The sequence below is a fragment of the Micromys minutus genome (genome assembly GCF_963924665.1).
Source record: "Micromys minutus genome assembly, chromosome: 11".
Taxonomy (NCBI): domain Eukaryota; kingdom Metazoa; phylum Chordata; class Mammalia; order Rodentia; family Muridae; genus Micromys; species Micromys minutus.
This window is the reverse complement of record NC_137980.1, coordinates 28,653,983-28,672,574: the sequence shown is the minus strand read 5'-3', so window position 1 is coordinate 28,672,574 and position 18,592 is coordinate 28,653,983. Positions and strand designations below refer to the sequence as shown.

Sequence of the window (18,592 nt, the reverse complement as noted above, 5' to 3'; positions counted from 1 at the left end):
ACCACTTTCACTGTTTTCTCATCTTTCATTTTCTTCATCTCCTGTTACTTTTAAACATGATGTGCAAAAAAGCCTTGTGACAAAAGACCTGCTGTGTGAGACCTTTAAAAAAGTGAAACAATGTATCTCTAGCCACCTCACCAAGTTACTTGGAGACAACTGACCAATCCTGGCTCCGACCATCTACCTGTGCCATATACTCTTGGGCTGTTTCATTAAACACTGGTACTTGTACCAGAAGATATTATAAACAAAACAAAACAAACAGGTGAATAAGTGATTCAAGACTCCAAGAAGACAACAGTTTAGATAATATCTGACTAAACTGAATCACCCAATGGACAGGGAAGCCACTACCTAAGCTGGCACTTCCCTGTCTACCTCATATTGCGATCCTCTACAGTTCAGGAAAGGGCACCAGGGGAAGGTGCTGCAGACACAGCCTGTATGCGCACATGCTCCAGGAGGTGGGTGTCAGCCTGACCCCGGCAGAGCGCTGAGCTGAGCCGCTCCAGCTTTGCAGTCAGGAAACAGATGCCTTACATCAGTGATTTCAGAAAAACACACTGTCCTCTTGTCACAGAAATTCTAGGAAAGCATTCAGCTCCACATGTGTTCTCTTTGATGGTTTAAGTCAGCAATCCTGGACACATTCATGGTTTCACTCTCTGGATTTGGCTGGTTTACATTCAGGAAAATGTCATTTCTAAACTTATCAAGAAAGATCATGGGCTGGAAAAATGGCTGAGAGATTAAGAGTGCTTGCTGCTCTTGCAGAGGGCCGCAGTTCAGTTCCCAGCACACACAGGCAGTTTATAGCCAACTATAGCTGCAAGGATCTGTCGCCCTCTTGTGGCCTCTATAGACACCAGACAGTGCAGTGGCCTCATACTTAAAACTAATTTTAACAAAAAAGAGATTTCTAAGCACATCTTAGTAATGGTGCCTGACTTGTATTTATTCCCTTTGTTCCTTAAAATACTTTTATCCATCTATATTTATAAACAAAAAAGATTTACATGCTTTTCTACAGCATCACTGAGAAAAACTCCATAGAAAGTATTTCCATTGTAAACAAAAAGGCCAATCAAATTTGATGAAAACTTTCCAGCTGCACATTTTACACACATGCCTTCCTTTGAAACTTATTCTCAAGTTAATAGTTGGACTCAAATTTTAAGTTAAATGGGGGCCATACTCAGGAAGATGCCTCCTAGTCCTCAGAAATTAAACTCTGCATAAACAATATAGCAGCAAACTTCACAAACCTCACATGACAATAATGTCATAATCAGATGGTTTTTAAACCAGAATAACACAGCAAACATTTTTAACAAGGTTTGTTTTATTAACTAAAATTAGGTGCATTTTATAGGACATCCATACAGTGACCACTCTTACCAAGAAATAGTTATGACCAATTTTTAACTATGGATTACGGTAAGCTTATTAAACTAGTTAATTCATAAGCAAGGCCTGTAGGAAAGGGGAATAAAATGGTATTTCAAATATCAGCTAACATGACTCTTGTAGTCATTTGTAACTACTAGAAATTGATACTTAATATTCCAACTTAGATTCCCATACAGTTAAGTTCCATTCCTGTTTTGGTAATACACAAACAGTCTAGGCTGGCTGTATTGGGTATTTCAAAGCACACACATGGCTGTGTGCTGTAACAAGTGGCTGCAGTCTTCCCCCACACAGATCTAGTTTTGACTCTCTTCTGGCTTGTTTCTCCTCTCTGTGCTGCTCAACTACAGTTTTGTTCTAGTATTTCTCTTGAATTGTAAACCAGCAGAAAAGCCATGTCTTTTACTTTCCAAAACACCAGGCAGGCTAGTTCTTCCCATTTTAAACATAGACAAACTCTAGGATTTTCATGTAGGAAAAGGGTCACAGTGCAGATTTCATCAGCGTCAGAATGTTCCGCAGGTCGTGCAAACACAATACAAGGCTGTCTGCCATTCGCCAACAAACCCAGCCAATGCTGCCAAGGGGAAGAGATGCCCAGGAGCTGATGTCATTTGTTGAGTTCTGGAGATAATGTGACTGCATGACTGCAATTCTAATTTCAAAACCCACTATATTTGGACGTGTGAATAAATATGCTGCATTATTTGCCTGATTATAACTCAGGAGGGGGCGATCTGACCTAATTGGCAGCCTGTAACTGTAGGTGTGGGGCTGAGGGTGCGGCTCAGGGTGGGGGGAGTGCTTTCTGAGCCTAAGTGGCCATCCTTAATCCTGCCCCAGGGTGGGGCAGGAAGGGGAGGAGGACTCCTCACACTCATCTGCTTGAGTGATTGCTTCTCGTGAAGTCACTTCCCAGTATTTCTATAGACAGTTGCACTGCAAACAACGGGAACACCTTTCTGATGTAAACAGAACTCTAGACAGACCCCATTCTCCCTCTCAGCTGTTATTTAAATAAGCCAGGCTTCCAGAACAAGTCTAAAGGAAACACATTCTTTGGGCTGTCAGTTTCTGCTTTCTGAGTTTCAGTTAACATATGGGACACAGCAAATTATAGCCCTTTATCATTTATGATATGGTCATTTTAAAGTCAGGAGTTTCAGTAGTTTCAACCTCATAAATATAATTCTTTCTATAATGCTTACTAATTTTTTTTGAGATAATAAACACAGTAATGTTCAAAACTTACACGTCTCTTACCACACTCAATTTGCAACAGAAAGTTATGAGGTTAAATTAAAGTTATCTAATTAATTTACAGCTTGTTGAATTATGTTCGATGGTTTAAAAGAAAATAATTTTGCATGCACAGAGCCCTGTTTATTTATAGTATCACACAAAAAAGAAAAAGTCAGTTGAGGGTACAAATATGTTGAACAATGCTAAAATTATTTTAATGCTTCTCATGATTAACTGTAATAAGATATAAGCCCCTGTATAAATTTAAGACAAAAAAATAGTATACTTACATTTCAATGTCTATTACTATAAGTTTAGTTGGCCCTGGGTATCCCTAGGGGATTAAGTCCTAGACCCCCTGGTGAGCCAACACCATGTATGTTCAACTTTCACATATCAAGTAGATACATCCACTCAAGTAGAGTATTTATCATACCCTATACCATATCATACCCTATACGGTTCTTGGATTGTTAGTCAATAAGATGAGAAAGCTCATATGCACTCTATACATAGATTTCCAATCTGAGGCTTTTAAACTTACTGACACAGGAATTAAACACACATCACATGATACTGTTGATCCACTGTCTACAGTAACATTTGTTTTGTAATCTGAACAACTGTCACTGGGGTGAAACCCACAACACAACAGATTCTCAGAATCACTGCTTGCATCCTAAGTGGAGATGTTTGTACAGCGTTAGGGAACTGCGGTAGCTTATGAGGCCAGCCAAGCACAGAAGGGAACACACAGTGCAGTGCCAGCCGCACAGACTGACCACGTTAGATGCAGGTTATACACAGACGCAGATTCTGGATCTTAGCTATTCTTGGTCAATCAACTGCTGCCTTGATTTTCTTTCTTTTAATTTATAAAAGTTATATGTTCAATGAACCGGACTAGCTTCTACATTTTCATGGGATATATGAGCTTAAAAACCTCAGTAGGTTTTTCCCTTCCCTAATTTCAAACCTTACACTTTGACACAACTCTGTTAACAGTTGTGTACTTCAACTGGCTAAACCTGACTGACAAAATAAACATTCCAGGGCTATGAAGCTCCCTTTGCAGTAACAGGAAAACCAAGAATGACCCCAGCAATACCTAATGAGAAAGGGGAAAGGAGCCTATATAACAAAGCACTAGGCCGCACTGGCTACTTATCTTAAGGGTTATTCGTACACCGAAGGAGAGCAGCAGTTAGCTGAGTACCAGCTGCAGTGTAGAGTAGTGGCCTCGGAGAAGCCATTTACAGTTAGGACAAGCTTCTCTCTGCAGCCTCCTGGCATGCGTTCATGCCACGTGAGGAGTTATGATTGCTGTGCAGGAGGGAGCACAGGCGTGCATCCAGCTCATGTGTGGGGAGGTCAGAGTACACCCTCAGGGAGATGTCCTTGCATCCCATTGAGACAGGGTCTCTCTCTTGTCGTTTACCACTGTATGTGCTAAGCTAGTGGGCCACAACTCTCTGGATAGTCTCCCGACATTGGTCAGCGCCTTCTCTCTAAGCAATGGAACCACAGACCCCATTTTACAGGAGTTCTGAGGACCTGAACTCAGGTCACCAAACTTGTGCAGCTAGCACTTTACCACTAAGCCATCGCCCCACCCCAGGACAATATTCTTAATAGAAGGCATACCTGCTCTATGAAAAGAATTAATAGGGAAACTACCTAATAAGGATAACATGTCCCCACATTCTCATAGAAGAAACACATTTTATTTTTATCAACATACTCTAGGTCAAACTAGTAATCTCAAGACCTGTAAAGTATCTTTTTTTTTTTTTACGGCCCCAAAGCAAACCTCAGCAAGAGCCTTGTGCCCCAAAGCACATCGACGCATAAGCAGGCACAGGAAACCCACAGTAATGCAGATTGACTCCCGTGTAAGATCAGTACCTTTTCCTGGACAAAGCTGGTGTTCCCCAAGGAGAGGGGAGAGAAGACTCGCTTGTCAGGCAAGGAGGGATCTGCTCTGCGCGACTACAGATGACAAAACAGACACAGGTTAGAGGTTAGGAGAGAGCACCAGCAGCTGGTTAGTTCCACAGGAGACACGGGGTCAGTGTCATTAGAAACATCCTCCTGCAGGAGCGAGGACCACGGCACAACACAGGCACCGACTAGAACAGGAAAGGCGGCCAGAGGCAGAAGCCGCTCCTCCCAGTGTTAACACGGATCTTGTTAAACAGGCACAACTAAAGCTAAGGGGTGGAGACTGGGGTCAGCAGTCAAGAGAATAGCAGCAGGCTACACACACCACACGGCTCATCCCTTTAGCACAACGCAACACCCTGCTTCCCAGAAGCTAATAATTACCTGCAAGATGAGAAACAAAAAACAATTTAGAATATCTCCTGTTACTTGGGCTATTTATGATTGAGATGGGGGAAAAAAATCACTTATTATATGAGAGGAAAGTGTAAACTATTAAAAATGATAATGCTTAAGCTAGAGAAACCAGAACATGACTATGTTATTTTCAGAGGGGAAAGTTAATTGAAAACATAGTCAAAGCGACGAAAATGAATGACCCTGGGTAAAATAGCTCTCTCCTGTGCAGAGATTCCCCATCACAGAATGCGACACCTCACACTGCAAATACATCATCAATGAACGAAGACCAGGCCCCAGCCGGTACTGGGCAGAACAATGCCTCGGTCCAGTGCACACGGGCCTGGCATGCTACAGCTCTCCAGCAAGCACTTGCTTTCTGAAGGACTAGGGAAACGGTTCTGATGGACTCTCGCCTGGGATGCCTCCAGTACCGTGTGCCTCTTAGGGACTGAGAAACATGAAGCGTGACAGGCTATCTGCCATCACCTGGCATTATGGATCATAATAACCGTGTTCTCCGGCTGATGACCAGGATGGACCCTTCCACACTCACCTAGTTTTTACTGAGAGTAAGGATCAATAAACATGGCACAAAAGAGAACGTCCTAGAAGCTGTTCCAGTAAGTGCAATGGACACTAACTGAATGTGCATTTTTACTCAAACACTGGCTCCTGCGCTCTAAACATCTGGACAATAGGAACGGTCTCAAGTGACAGACCTCAAGTAAATAGAAGATTCACCAGTTTTCACAGTCCTTCCAGTTAACTGAAGTCTAATGCTGAGGCTGTGGTGTGCTGAGCACACCCTGCAAAGAAGGCAAAGCAGGCCCATACCTGTCAAAAGAATCTGTGGCCACCTTGTAGAGATAGATAAAGAGTTTGCTGCAGTGCCGCAGGGTAGGTGACACCGAGTCCACTGACACGGCCCCTTCCTCCAGCAGTCTCTGGAAAGGCTGCGTGTTGGAGGGGAAGACGTTCATGGCACTTATTTTCCTGAGGTCTGAGAAGCAGCCAAGAAATCGGACCGCATCCGCCAGCTTTTCATACTGGATCTCAGTCTTGAAGAAGTGGGAGTTGGCTGGCTCATAGCGCAGGGCTGCGGTCAGCGTGCAGAACACAGTGTGCAGGAGCTCAAACACTTGATTCTGGTTCACTTTCTCCCAGCCGTTCTTGGGAGGACAGCTTAAAGACCTCTCCATAGCAACGAGCAAGGATGTAATGTACACGAACCCCCCAACTTTCCTAAAGACTGTTCTTGAACGGTGGCTTTCTCGAAGGACGGACAGCAGGGCCTGCGGAGGGAGAGAAGGAAAGCCAATATTATTCACACACAAGAAATTTCAGGTAGTGCTCTCACATTTCTTTTGATTAAGACTGGATCCAAATAATGGCTAAAAGACCTGACCTTATTTAAGATGATCAATTAATTCAATTACTTAACAGGACGATCATATTAAATAAGTAAACTACGAAGTCTGACAACACACGACAGTGAAAGCCTGTGACTGCCTCAGTGGATGATCAGATGAGCTATTCTAAGGGGAAGCTGAGGAAGGGCAGCCGAGACCTGAGGGCTCTGACTCAGACACAGTTTCTCAGGGTGGAGGACTTAAAAGTCAGTCCCTCTAGCAAAGACCATCTGATCTGACAACCTGGGCGCGTGGTGCACAAGCATATATACACATGAACACTAAATGTTTCTTAAGTTTTAGAGTTTGGAGTTCTTTTAAATTTTAGATTTTCAAAACGGCTGTTCAACCACTACCACCACCATCACCATCACTATCGGTTGAGAACTAAGGCTGTATTTTAAAAAGTTATCAAGGATTCTACACTGAGTCAAATGAATGGCCAAGGGAAGGTCTTAAGCCCAGGAAATTCCAATTCCTCCAAATGCATTTAATCACAATGTGCTAATTGCAATATTGTTTTTGTCCTGAACTGTGGCCTAACATCTGTTGACCTATGTTCCAGTTCTTATGACACCAACACTCTAGATGTCAAAAATCCATTTTCTTCAAATATTACATGTTCCTAATGGAAGCCAAAGAATGGGAGAGGCCATGTACTAATACAATATATAACTGCATACACTGTATGAAACCTTCCGGGAAAGGTTATGTGCTAATACAGGATATAAGTGTATATACCATGTATGTAGCTGTCCATCTGACACACACTGCCTCAACAATGATGAAGATGTCACTGTGTACTGTAAAACTTGTTATTTTAAAAGAAACTAATCTGTATATATTACTGAAACACATAGTATATTGCTTCCACTCTTTTGCTAAGAATTTCCATTTAAAAAAGTAAAATTTGGTAACAGCAGCATTTCTTTATTGTCAAATTTAGTAAATTGTATTCTTAACAATTATAAGCCATGTTAAGTCATTTCAACCTTATAAAAATGTTAAAGTTATGACACAGTGAATGCAGATCACAGAGCCAGAGTGCTTGGATTCCAACTCTGGCTCTAACATCAAACTGCCTTATCATACAACATACTCACCTGTCTGTGTCGTGGTTTTCAGTAAGTACAGCAGAGATAATTAGAAGTCAACAAACACACACACACACATACACACACACACACACGCATACACACATGCATACACACACGTAAAAGTGGCTGGCCCATAAACCTATCACTATTTTAAAGACAGTACATATCATGTATAACTTTAACATCAAGGACCCAAGAAATGACTCCACAGTATGTGAACACTATGCTGTCACAGGCCTGGGGACACAGCCCACTCCACACAAAATAAGTCATCTCTGCCTTTGTGCACACTTACATAGAGAGGCATGAAGCAGTGGGAAAGAAACCAGGGCTGGAGAGATGGCTCGGTGGTTAAGAGCACTGGCTGCTCTTCAGAGGTCCTGAGTTCAAATCCCAGCAACCACATGGTGGCTCACAGCCATCTGCTATGGGGTCCGATGCCCTCTTCTGGTGTACTCGAAAACAGAGCACTTATACACATAAAATAAGTAAGTACATCTTTAAAGACAGAGGGAGAGGAATGGAATCACCTCCTCTCCTCTGCCTCATGCATTCCCTCACTTCCCTGCTTTGCTTTCCCTGACTCTGACTAAATGAGACGGTCCAGGCTCAGCTCTAAAATCACCCACTTCCCTAAGAAAGTGACTGCATGCTTAGGATGGAAATCACACTTAGAAATCATAATCAGTAAGTTAATGAAAGCATAGGAATTTTAATGACTCTTCTAACTTAGGCAGATGTTATTTAAATGCAAAAGGTTTCTAGAGAAAGCCCACTGAGCCTCTTTAGATTAAGACTTCCTTACACTGCAGAAGTAAAAAACACAATTCTGTGGACCACCTAGCCCTGACCTGGTCCTCCACCTACTAGACTCAAGCTGCGCTTCAGGTTATAAAACAGAGAGAGGGTCTCAGGGGCAAGGGCTCTCTAGCACAGCCAAGGAACTGCAAGAAAATAAATCAAGTTAAGTAAGTAAAATGTTACAGGGGCATGAATAGCGCCTCCCTTGATGAACAAAGAAGCTTCTGTGAGTGGATGCATGTGAATGTACACACTGAAATGCACACACAGGGAGCAAGCAGTGTGAGCTGCTGCTGTAATTACAATGTTTTTCTCAAACAAACTAAAGGAGAGATGTTTAGCTTTAGTTGGTGCTAGAAATGTCCCTCATGGCAATGCCAGCAACTTGAAAAGACTCAACGTGCATAAATCAAGGAGGAAGGACGGCACAGCAGAGTGCGTGCAGAGGCCCTGCACAGGGGAATATAGCCAAACTTACACCACCTTCTCCTCTGCAGATCAGTGTGCTAATGCTCGGCAAGCTTGTTATGGCGTGGGACAATCAACAGATACTTGAAGGGGACCATTAGATATTTACTGAAGCCTACTAAAGACACGGAAATGCATAAACGTGTACATGCAGCATCATGTGACCCGTTTCACGTATGCATAACACCGGATGGTTGGAACTGAACAGATGCTATACATTTTGCTTCTAGTAATTCCACATGATTCAAATGAGCCAGGACAAGTGTCCCAAAGGTCAATCCCTAGAAGGACCTTACACACTGAAAGGCATGAATGACTCTTCTCCAAATCCCAAATGTATACAAACTATGGAGGTTTGATTATTTTGGACTTTCAAAATTTTCTCTTTGGCAGACTGTAGGCTCAGTGTTTAACGCACGTGTGCTGCTCTTCCAGAAGAGCGGAGTTTGCTTTCTGGCACGCCACACTGCCCTATAGGACCAGCTTCATGGGAACTTACGCCTCTATCCTTCACTGACACCCAGTCAAAGTCACACAGTCACACATGGAAAACACCCAAACACGTAACTTAAAGAGTAACAAACGGTAAGTCTCTGTAAAGAGTGTCCTTGTTGAAAACAGTCCATTTAGTTTAAGAGGACCCCAGGCTGTAGCAGTGAGGAGGCAGACATATCTATCGCACGCACCCTTAAGATGTCAGTCTTCAGCTGCAGCTCCGTGGGCGGGGCTGAGTGCATGAGCCCCAGGAGCGTGCCCATGTCATCCTCCCCATTGGGAGAGAGCACCAGTTGCTGGATGGTCATCAGGGCGTGCTGCCGGCACTGCGGGTATTTCACTATATTGTGAGCACACCTTGCACCGCCAAACTCACGGAATATTCCTGCGGAGGTCAAAGGACTAAGTTAGAACAGCCAGGGCCAGTTGGGTCAATAAAAATTCAAGTGCTTTTGTAGGAACAGTCATTCATGAAAACTGCTTGTAAAGCTGACATACCAATTTTACTTTTGACATTACAATGTAAAAACTGCACCGTGGGATGTGGGAAAACATGCGCAGACACTTTCCACGGTTTTAACGTACAGTTAGTGCTCTGGTACAGTCACCATGACCATTGCTAGAACGTTTGAGAATTTTATAAGTTTTCATATAAACCGTGCCCCCCAGATAATCGAGATTTGCCCTAAAATGGGCTTTTGAAAGGAAAACCTGGCATAAAGCACTGTGGGAAACTGTAGACCCCAACTCAGATCAAACGCTGCCCTCACCCTTTAAGGACAAGTCAAGTCATACCCTCTGTATTCCCTACACGTGGATCTTACACGCCTTATAAAATACCATACAGTTCCACTATACTTTATCAGTACTGTTATTGCTGTTTACATATTCGATCACGCACATTTACCACAACGTCACTGAAACAATAACTAATATGATTATGTATTACACCTCTCTCAGGCTCTAAGTCTCTTGGGGAAAGAACCAACTTCTTATCACTATGTGTTGATGGAACACAATGCATTTTACTATGTAGACAAGAATGTGGGGTTCCTCTGTTCCCACCAACAGTCCTGCATCTTACATAAGGTTCATTCATGCATCTCCTGCTCACTCATGCATGGCTTCACACACACACACACACACACACACACACCCTGCTCACCCTCTCAGTCCTCTCAGCTTATACTTGGTCCTAGAATGTTTGGCTTTTTTTTTTTTTTTTTTGAGGTGGGGTCTTGCCATGTAGCCCTGGCTGGCCTTTGCTGTGTGTAGACCAGGCTGACCGCAAATTCAGAGATATCGCCTGTCTCCACCTCCTAGGTGCTATGTTTAAAATCTTGTTGCATCACACCTATGAACCACAGCTATACGGAAGTATTATAGAAATGATTTATAAGGCAATTATTTGAACAAGAGTACACATATAACTTTATAAAATATATTACACTATAACTATACTATATAAATCTAAAAGAAAAAATTTATACAAAGCAATAAAGTATTTTAGGACTGTAACAGCATTTCAGCTTTTGCTAGAAAGGTATAAACAGGCCAAAGTGCCTTGTTTTCAGGGTAACACCACCGAGTGACTGTGCCACTGCTGAGCTGACTACTATTACCAAACTGCTGGGGACTTGATTTAATGAATTCCCAAATTACATGGGAATTCCCACATTTGCTTGTAAAATGCTGAAGGTCCTTGACCCCAATGGCTGGGTAGAGAGAACAGCGGAACCTTTCTATTTGTGTGGGCTAGGAAGTGAAAGAGAAGAGGGGGAGAATCACCATGACTCGAAGACAGAGGGCTGAGACATAAGAGCAGCAGGAGAGAAAGCCAACCAGCCATGTGAGAAGTCGGGTAAGTGTTCCTTAGAGCATAGGGTCTGGACAGCAGCGATGAAATACTGATTTAGCAAGTTGACTCAGGAAAGTGGGATGGGAGAATGGGCTAGCAGCAGGGAGATTTAAAGGTGCCCAACCATTAAGGCATATCAAAATTAACCTGTGTGTGTCTGTCTTTTTCTCAAATCCAGAGAGCTCTTGGGCAGGTATAGCACACACCGGAAGCACCAAGCAAACTCTCCACAACACTAAACGACTGTACCATTATTAAATGACTGTACCATTATTAAATGACTGTACCGTTATTAAATGACTGTACCGTTACTGAACGGCTGTACCACTGCTGAGCCCCTGCTTCTCCTTTAATGATACAAGCTTTAGGAGACAAGCAGACCCACTTCTGGCGCTCTGCTTACCTGCATTTGTGTTGGACCCTTGAAGCAGCACGGTCAAGGCCTCCATCACCAACAGAGCCAAGTGTTTTTGGTCTTCAACTGAACTATTGTTTCTTGAGTCCCCTAAAAAATAGGTTCAAAAATCAAATCCTAATAGCATTGTTTTTCAGCCAGTTTCCCTTGAAATATTAATTCTCTTCACTGTATCTTTAACATTGACTTTCTCGGCTATCCTAGATGCTAATAATACATTCTTTAAAATAACACATGTCCAGCACCTGCCCAAAATATGCTCAAATTGATGTTAACAGATTTTTATTTTAGTGTGGGAGGAGTTAATTATGTAACAAATATTCAAAATGAAAATTCCAGACACAGTTAAGCCTAATCCTCACACAGAGAGGCCAAGTGGAGAATTATCAAATACAAGAGGAAGCTGCTTTATGAATCAGCTGTCTGTTCAACAGGCATTAATTCGCAATTAAAACTTACTAACAGCTAGATACAGACGTACTTTTATCATGTTTATCAAAAAGGCATCCAATGATATTTATGAAGCATCCATAAATGAACATATTTGCACTCAAAATTTAATGAAGAATAGTTTCAGATAACAACATCTAATTGTACTTAATTATAAAAATAAACACAACTCATGAAGATCATATATGCTCTCATTTTGAACTCTCTTCCACTACTGTAACATAGTTCTAGGCTCCCCTTACCCAACTCCCTAACAAAAGGTGAAGAAAAAGCTCGTGCTGGAAATATTGGACCGCATCACACCTACAAACAACAGGAGCTCATCGACATCGACAGACAAATGAAAGGCAGCCCAGGCACACCCCAGCGTCGCCCTGACAGAGCATCACCTGGGGAAGAGCTTACCTTGCTCACCGAGTGCCTGAGCTGGATCCTTCAGGAGGGCAGCATACTTATGCAGAAGGTTTACCATGACCTCCAGCAGGCCCACCTCCCTGAAGACATCTTTAAATATGTAGTCGTGCCTCGTAAACTTCAGAAGGGTTTTCATTGCGGTGATGCTACAGTGGAAGGAGGAGCTGGACTTTAACAGGATGCTAACGCTAATGAGTTCTTTACAAGGGATGTAATTCAGGCTGAAGACGACAAACTCCAGCATCTCAAAGTATTTGTTCTGTACTTCTGGGAGTCTGGAGATCTTCTCTGCAAACTGAGAGAGTGTGTGCTGTGACTCCAGGATGAAGTAATTAGCACTGTCCGCCATGTAGATATTTGTGATGGCGTCGAGGATGATTTGGGCAAGGAAGTTGGTTTTTGCTTTTAAAAACGCATTCTGAAGAACTGCAAAGGCCTGGATGTTTCTCACACTGTGACCTAAAACAGAAAGCAGGGACACAAGTGGGTATGATGCCACGTTTAATCACAGTCAAGAGCCTACATGAATGCATCGTGAGTGCCACCACGCACAAAATATTTATGTAAAACAATGCCCTGTTTTCACGTAAGGTCTCGGTTTTCTTCATCAAGTTCAAATAATTAAAAGTGAGTAGAATCAATCAAATGTTTAACGTGCTGTTATGAAAATTTTAGGAATGCCCTATCCTGACAACTCAGTGCCTGAGAATGAAGTTGTACCACACACTCAGCCTGCTGAATGTGGAAACAGTTTACTAGATGGCAAATGTACCATCAGTGTGGCTCAGTTAGGAGGCAGCACACGCACAGCAGGCCACACGTGAAAGCCACGCGTGCACTCTCACTTTCTCCGGTGTGTGGCAACCCAGGGATTTTCATAAAATTTAACTTGAAAGTTTGCTCAGTTTCCAAGCTAAGACTGGAATGTCTATCCATAAACACATTGGCTAAAACAACCCGTGGCCACTACTGCTGCCCTTAAACTGGCCTTTCAAACACATCACACAGAGCAATGAAACACCCCCTCCCATGGGTCCTGCAAGAAAATTTAATAATGATAATTATAAAGGAATTAACATAAAAAGTTAGATTTGAAGTACATTAAAACAAGTGTTTTCCTATAAAAAAATGTCCCTGGGCTCACAATTATTAGCAATATACTTATAAAAGTGACAAAATTAATACTGAACTTCATACAATAAACAAGATTTTAGGGAGTAAAACACAAACTAGCAAAGTACGCTGTAGGTTAGACAGTCACAAACAATGGTCAGCACGGACATTTCAGAAAAAAACATTTACTGAAGTCCCCAGTTTTCAGTGCATCTACTAGTTCAGTTTTCATTTATAACATACAGATATATCTTAGGAACAAGAAGTAAAACACACACACGTATTCAATCTCTTTTGAGAAGATACTTTTATTATCTGTGGTCAGCTAAACATCGAGCTCAGGCAGATCATAGAAATACAAATGTGAGCTAAGAATGCTCAAAACCACTTCAAGTACTTGTCTGACTTCTCAGCCATTTTTATATCTTTGAAAAATCTTTATTACTGTCACCAAGAAAAGCAACGAGTCGGGTGTGGGAGGCCAGCACTTGGGAGGTGAAGGAGGTGAGTGTGGGGCTGTCTGCTCCGCTGAAGCAACTCAAAACTAAAGGAGGGAAGGAGGGAGGGAGGGAGGGAGGGAAGAAGAGAGGGAGGGAAAAAGACAAGGAACAGCAATAAATGCTGATGAGTCTGTGGGGAAAGAGGAATGCTGACATCCGCTGGGAGGGACAGAGACTGCCCTACACAACCATGGAAACCAACATGGCTCTTCAAAACACTAAAACAAAACCATCTTCATATGCCCCACATACGACTCCTGGGTTAATGCCTGAAGGTCTCCTCATCTGCATTCCACAGACACTCCTGCACACCCATGCTTACGGCTACACTATTTATCATAATACTATTATTTGGGGTATGTTCATGCATCTGCATGTGTGCATGTGCCTGAAAGTACATGATCCTGCACTTAACTATATGTCTGTAGGTCAGGACAACTGTTGTAGGATATTTGCTCACACTGTGAACCCCAAAACTGTTTCTTTACTGGAAAACCCTGTCTCTAGTTGCAGTGTAGCTCAGCCTTAGCGCACACCCATAATCCCTCTGGCTGGAATACAGACTTGACCTTAGTCCACACCTCTAACTACAATGAAGGTAAAGTTAATCTGTAGAAGGAAGCACCTATGTTTGAAAGTTATGTCTTATTGAGTGGCAGAAAAATCAGAAAAACATTTGACGGAATAGGATATGACCAACTCTCACAAGAGGAGGCAGGAAACGGAAGCTACTTATGAGGGTGTGGGGCAGAGAAGGGAGGAAGGGGGGGAGGCGGGGGAAGGAAGCAGTTTTTACTTGGAGAGTAGTACAGAGACAGGTTACATTGAGAACAAACTGGACACAGGTGAAGACAGAATGAGCCAGAGAATGAGAAGGAGCCAGAAGAGTAGAAGAGATTGCCAGAGTTAGTATGAAGCCAGGCAGAGCAATTCAGGAGAGGCCACGAGATGCCAGATTGAATTCATGAACTTAGAGAGGAGTTTGAGCCAGAACAGCTGAGTTGACCAGCCAGTGAGAAATCAGAAAGAACTAGGAAGGGGTGAGCTGATTCAGTAGTAAGTCTCAGAGGTTGAACACACTCTAGGCCTGGATGAGATTGCACAAGGGTAGAGGCTTTCAAGGACGAGACCTAGGTCAGCAGACAGAGGCATGGAAACACCAACTGCATAGGGAGAATAAAGGTTACTTTTACAGACAACTTTGTGGAGTAGATTTTCTTCTCCCACCTTTGACTGGGTCCTGGGGATGAACTCAGATCGCTACCCTTGCATGCCAAGTTTCCTTTACCTGTTCAGCCATTTTACTGGCTCCTGCAGACCTATCTTTCTATCAGCTCACAGAAATAGTTAGGTGAAATACTCAAAGTTTTAAATTAGATTTTGGAGAAATGACTCTGTGTTCTAGAATACGGAACTTGCAGTGTGTGAGAGCCTACATGTATTTCAGAGGACCTTTTAACCAGTCAACCTGTGCTCTGAGGCATAGCCCAGCCCAGTATAACAGTGAGCTCCATTCTCCACCTATTCACATTTACCAAGAGTGTTGATTTCATAAAGTAGACTTTACTGTGAAATTTAAATTACTACATATGTTGGTATTTCTGCTCAGTTAAATTTTACACAGGTTCATCACAATCCTATCAAATATTTAATGAGTGTCAAACAACAGGAGGGTTCTAGTTTAAATTTTGGAGATTGGTTATTACTGGAGATTGACATTTAAAAAGCCAATCAATTCCTGACATTCTTACATCATTAATTTGCTATTTTGGGCTGGTCTCATGTAATCCAATCTGTCCCCAAATATGCTGTGTAGTTAAGACTGACCCTGAGTTCATCATCTCCCTACCCCTATCCCTAATTGCTGGGATTGTAGATATTTGCCACTACATTCTGCTCATAATGAGATGTTCTTAATTATGGAGTAAGTTTTTCTGTAAGGAAGTTTGAGCCTGACTACTTGAGGATCAAAATGCTATAAAAATGTAGGAAAATGTAAGAAAGCTTACCCCTGACCGAAATGAAACAATGCAACTTCTTTGTCTTAGGTTTGCATGGCTCTAAGTGAAATACAAGCACTCACACCCCAAGCTTTCCGAATGCAGAATTTATGTGTGCTGACCTCCACCCACACAAAGAGGATACACACAGAGGCCAACATCCAAGGAGGTCGACACATGACAACGTGCTTCCAATGAGTGAATAGAACACAAATCTCACCTGACTTAATAATGTGTTTTCAACGGTTTGTCTATCAGACTAAAGGCTGGGGAAACCCTTCTGCAGGCTGGACATGGACTTTAAGGAAAAATGACAGATTGTGTTCAGACAGCGATGCCCACAAGGAACAGCCACCAGGGGACAAACCCCCTCCTTCTCCACTTCTAGGAGCTCGGAATCAGAACTGCGATGGTAAAAACTCACCTTTGCCTGCTGGCTGAGGGACTGCAAATCCAGGCAACAGGAAGGGGGCTCCTGTGGTGACACCAGCCGGCTTCAGCTCACTGACCCCATACGTGGTCAGAGAGGTTACCAGACTCACAAGATCCTTCAAGGCATCTCTGCACTCTGCCTCTTTCGCTTGCTCCAACCTAGAAAAAGTCAGACTCAGAATCTTTCTCTCTCTGGTTGATATTAAATTTGATACACAATTTCTTGTCAACCTCAGATTCAGTAACTATTGTATAAAGTACTTACAGAAGCATCTAGCACTTTTCTCGTATAAATGTGTACTTTAAAAAAAAAATCTAAGGAGTTTATTATTCTACATTATGATGCAATTTGAAGATGCCCAGATCAACAAGCACAGCGTTGAAGTTCTGTCACCAATAAGCCACTAATCTTTGATACAAAGATGGCTTGTTTGCTTTTGTAAATACACCTTCTCGGCAGACAATGTTTGAAGTTCTAAGAGCTGTGTGTGCCAAATGTGTTTATGGAGGGACACTGCCGCCTAAAGCTCTGAGAACCCAAAGCAAGCTTCTAAGCTAAGCTGACTTCCTCTGAGCAGCTGTCTCTGGTCATAAGCAGCCCGAACAAAATCATGTAAGCAGTTAGGCTGACGTCCTGAGAGGTCCCTCTGAGGTCATGAGAGCAGGTAGCAAGAGGTCATGAGTGTCCCTCTGAGGTCATGTGAGCAGCCAGCCTGAGGTCATGAGAGGCCCTCTGAGGTGGTGGATGTGACTTTTACTATGGTTTTACCAACAACACAAAATGCTTGAAAGAGTCTCATTCACTTAAAGCGTAAGATTCACTGGGACTTTCCTTACTATAGATTAGTAAGTCTTGTCCATATAAACTTGGGAAATGCAAGAAGCTGGGAATGAAGAAAAGACAGGGTCAGCACTACAGCTCAGTGTATGGCAGGTTTCTGACAAGTGTTTTTGTGTCACTTTGCTTCCCCAGTATTGTTTGAGGTCTTCACAGAATCTGTGTGTGTGATCAAGTCTGTCCCAACTCTCACCTCCCAGTCCATCCCCACTGCCAATCGCTGCCTTGTCCCAGACTTTCTGCACACAGAGTCTCTTTAGTAATGTTTGTGCAGGACGCAGTCAGGGTAGCGCACATCTGTGGTTTCTCAAGCAGCTTCCAACTATAGTCAGTCTCTACGCTGCTCACTTTCCTACCATCTTCACAATGGTATGCAGCCTCCTATTTCCCATTTAATAGTGTTGAATATGTGCTCCGTGTCTGCAGAAGCTCTCTTCCAGAAACATGCTTCTGATATCATTCAGAGCCAGTCATGGCGTTGGCAGAGAACATGCTAATAAGAGTCCTATCCTCTCACCACAGATGAAAGGTTGAATTGCCCCCTTATGGATCCAGTTCTGTGCTCTAAAGGAACACAGCAATTACTATTGGATGGCGATGTTCACACACCTTCTCTCTCAGATGGGGATGTATGTGTAGAAACACTGATATCAGCCAGCAGCAAACAGAACACACTGCTTGATAAACTGATATGGCAGGAGATAAGTTTACAAATTAGTGCAGTTTTGTAATACGGCAAATGGTAATGAGCATCCAAGGGACGGCTAGTGAGGCGGATGCTTGAGTTTCTACACAGTACGGACCCAGCCATTTTCCATGTGTGAAACTGGTTTGGAAAAGGATGCAAACCATTTAGCAGTGACTAATTTGTCTTATGCGCGCACACACTTGTGCAGTCTCTACCTAGTTCTTCTTGCAATTACCTTAATAAAAATAACGAGGCTTTATATGTTTAACAATAATTAAAGAGGCCACAAACTTGAGAGAAGGGGGATGTATAAGGAATGGGGGTGGGGGGGGTGACCCAAATGCAGTACTCATAAATGAAGTATCAAAAAATTAAACTCTCTTATAAGCACATGCACGTGAGTGGGCACACACACAACCAAGTACTATAAAAGGAAGAAAAGGAAAGCTGTAATTAATCAGAAGTTCACACTTGAGAGCCAGGCTAACTGATTCTCCGGCCATTTCTCTGGTTCCTAGGAAAGAGGTCTCTCTGCTCTCCTGTTTAAATCTAAAGTCAGCACTGTGCTCTGCATTTGACCCGCTCACTCAAAACTCACCTCCTGTCCTCTGAAAGA

The 18,592-nt window shown here is 42.7% G+C and overlaps 1 protein-coding gene across 3 annotated transcripts in view; it reads right to left on the bottom strand.

Moving 5' to 3' along the window:
* Positions 1–18,592, bottom strand: part of WDFY3 (WD repeat and FYVE domain containing 3) — a 217,632-nt gene that overhangs the window by 89,737 nt on the left and 109,303 nt on the right. For all 3 annotated transcript variants that reach the window (XM_080924896.1, XM_080924897.1, XM_080924898.1), the window contains exons 10-14: positions 16,443–16,609; positions 12,397–12,864; positions 11,530–11,631; positions 9,460–9,653; positions 5,833–6,290 (exon numbers count right to left, since the gene is read on the bottom strand). In XM_080924896.1, the coding sequence (XP_080781022.1) occupies positions 5,833–6,290; positions 9,460–9,653; positions 11,530–11,631; positions 12,397–12,864; positions 16,443–16,609 (1,389 nt within the window). The remainder of the gene's footprint in view (positions 1–5,832; positions 6,291–9,459; positions 9,654–11,529; positions 11,632–12,396; positions 12,865–16,442; positions 16,610–18,592) is intronic.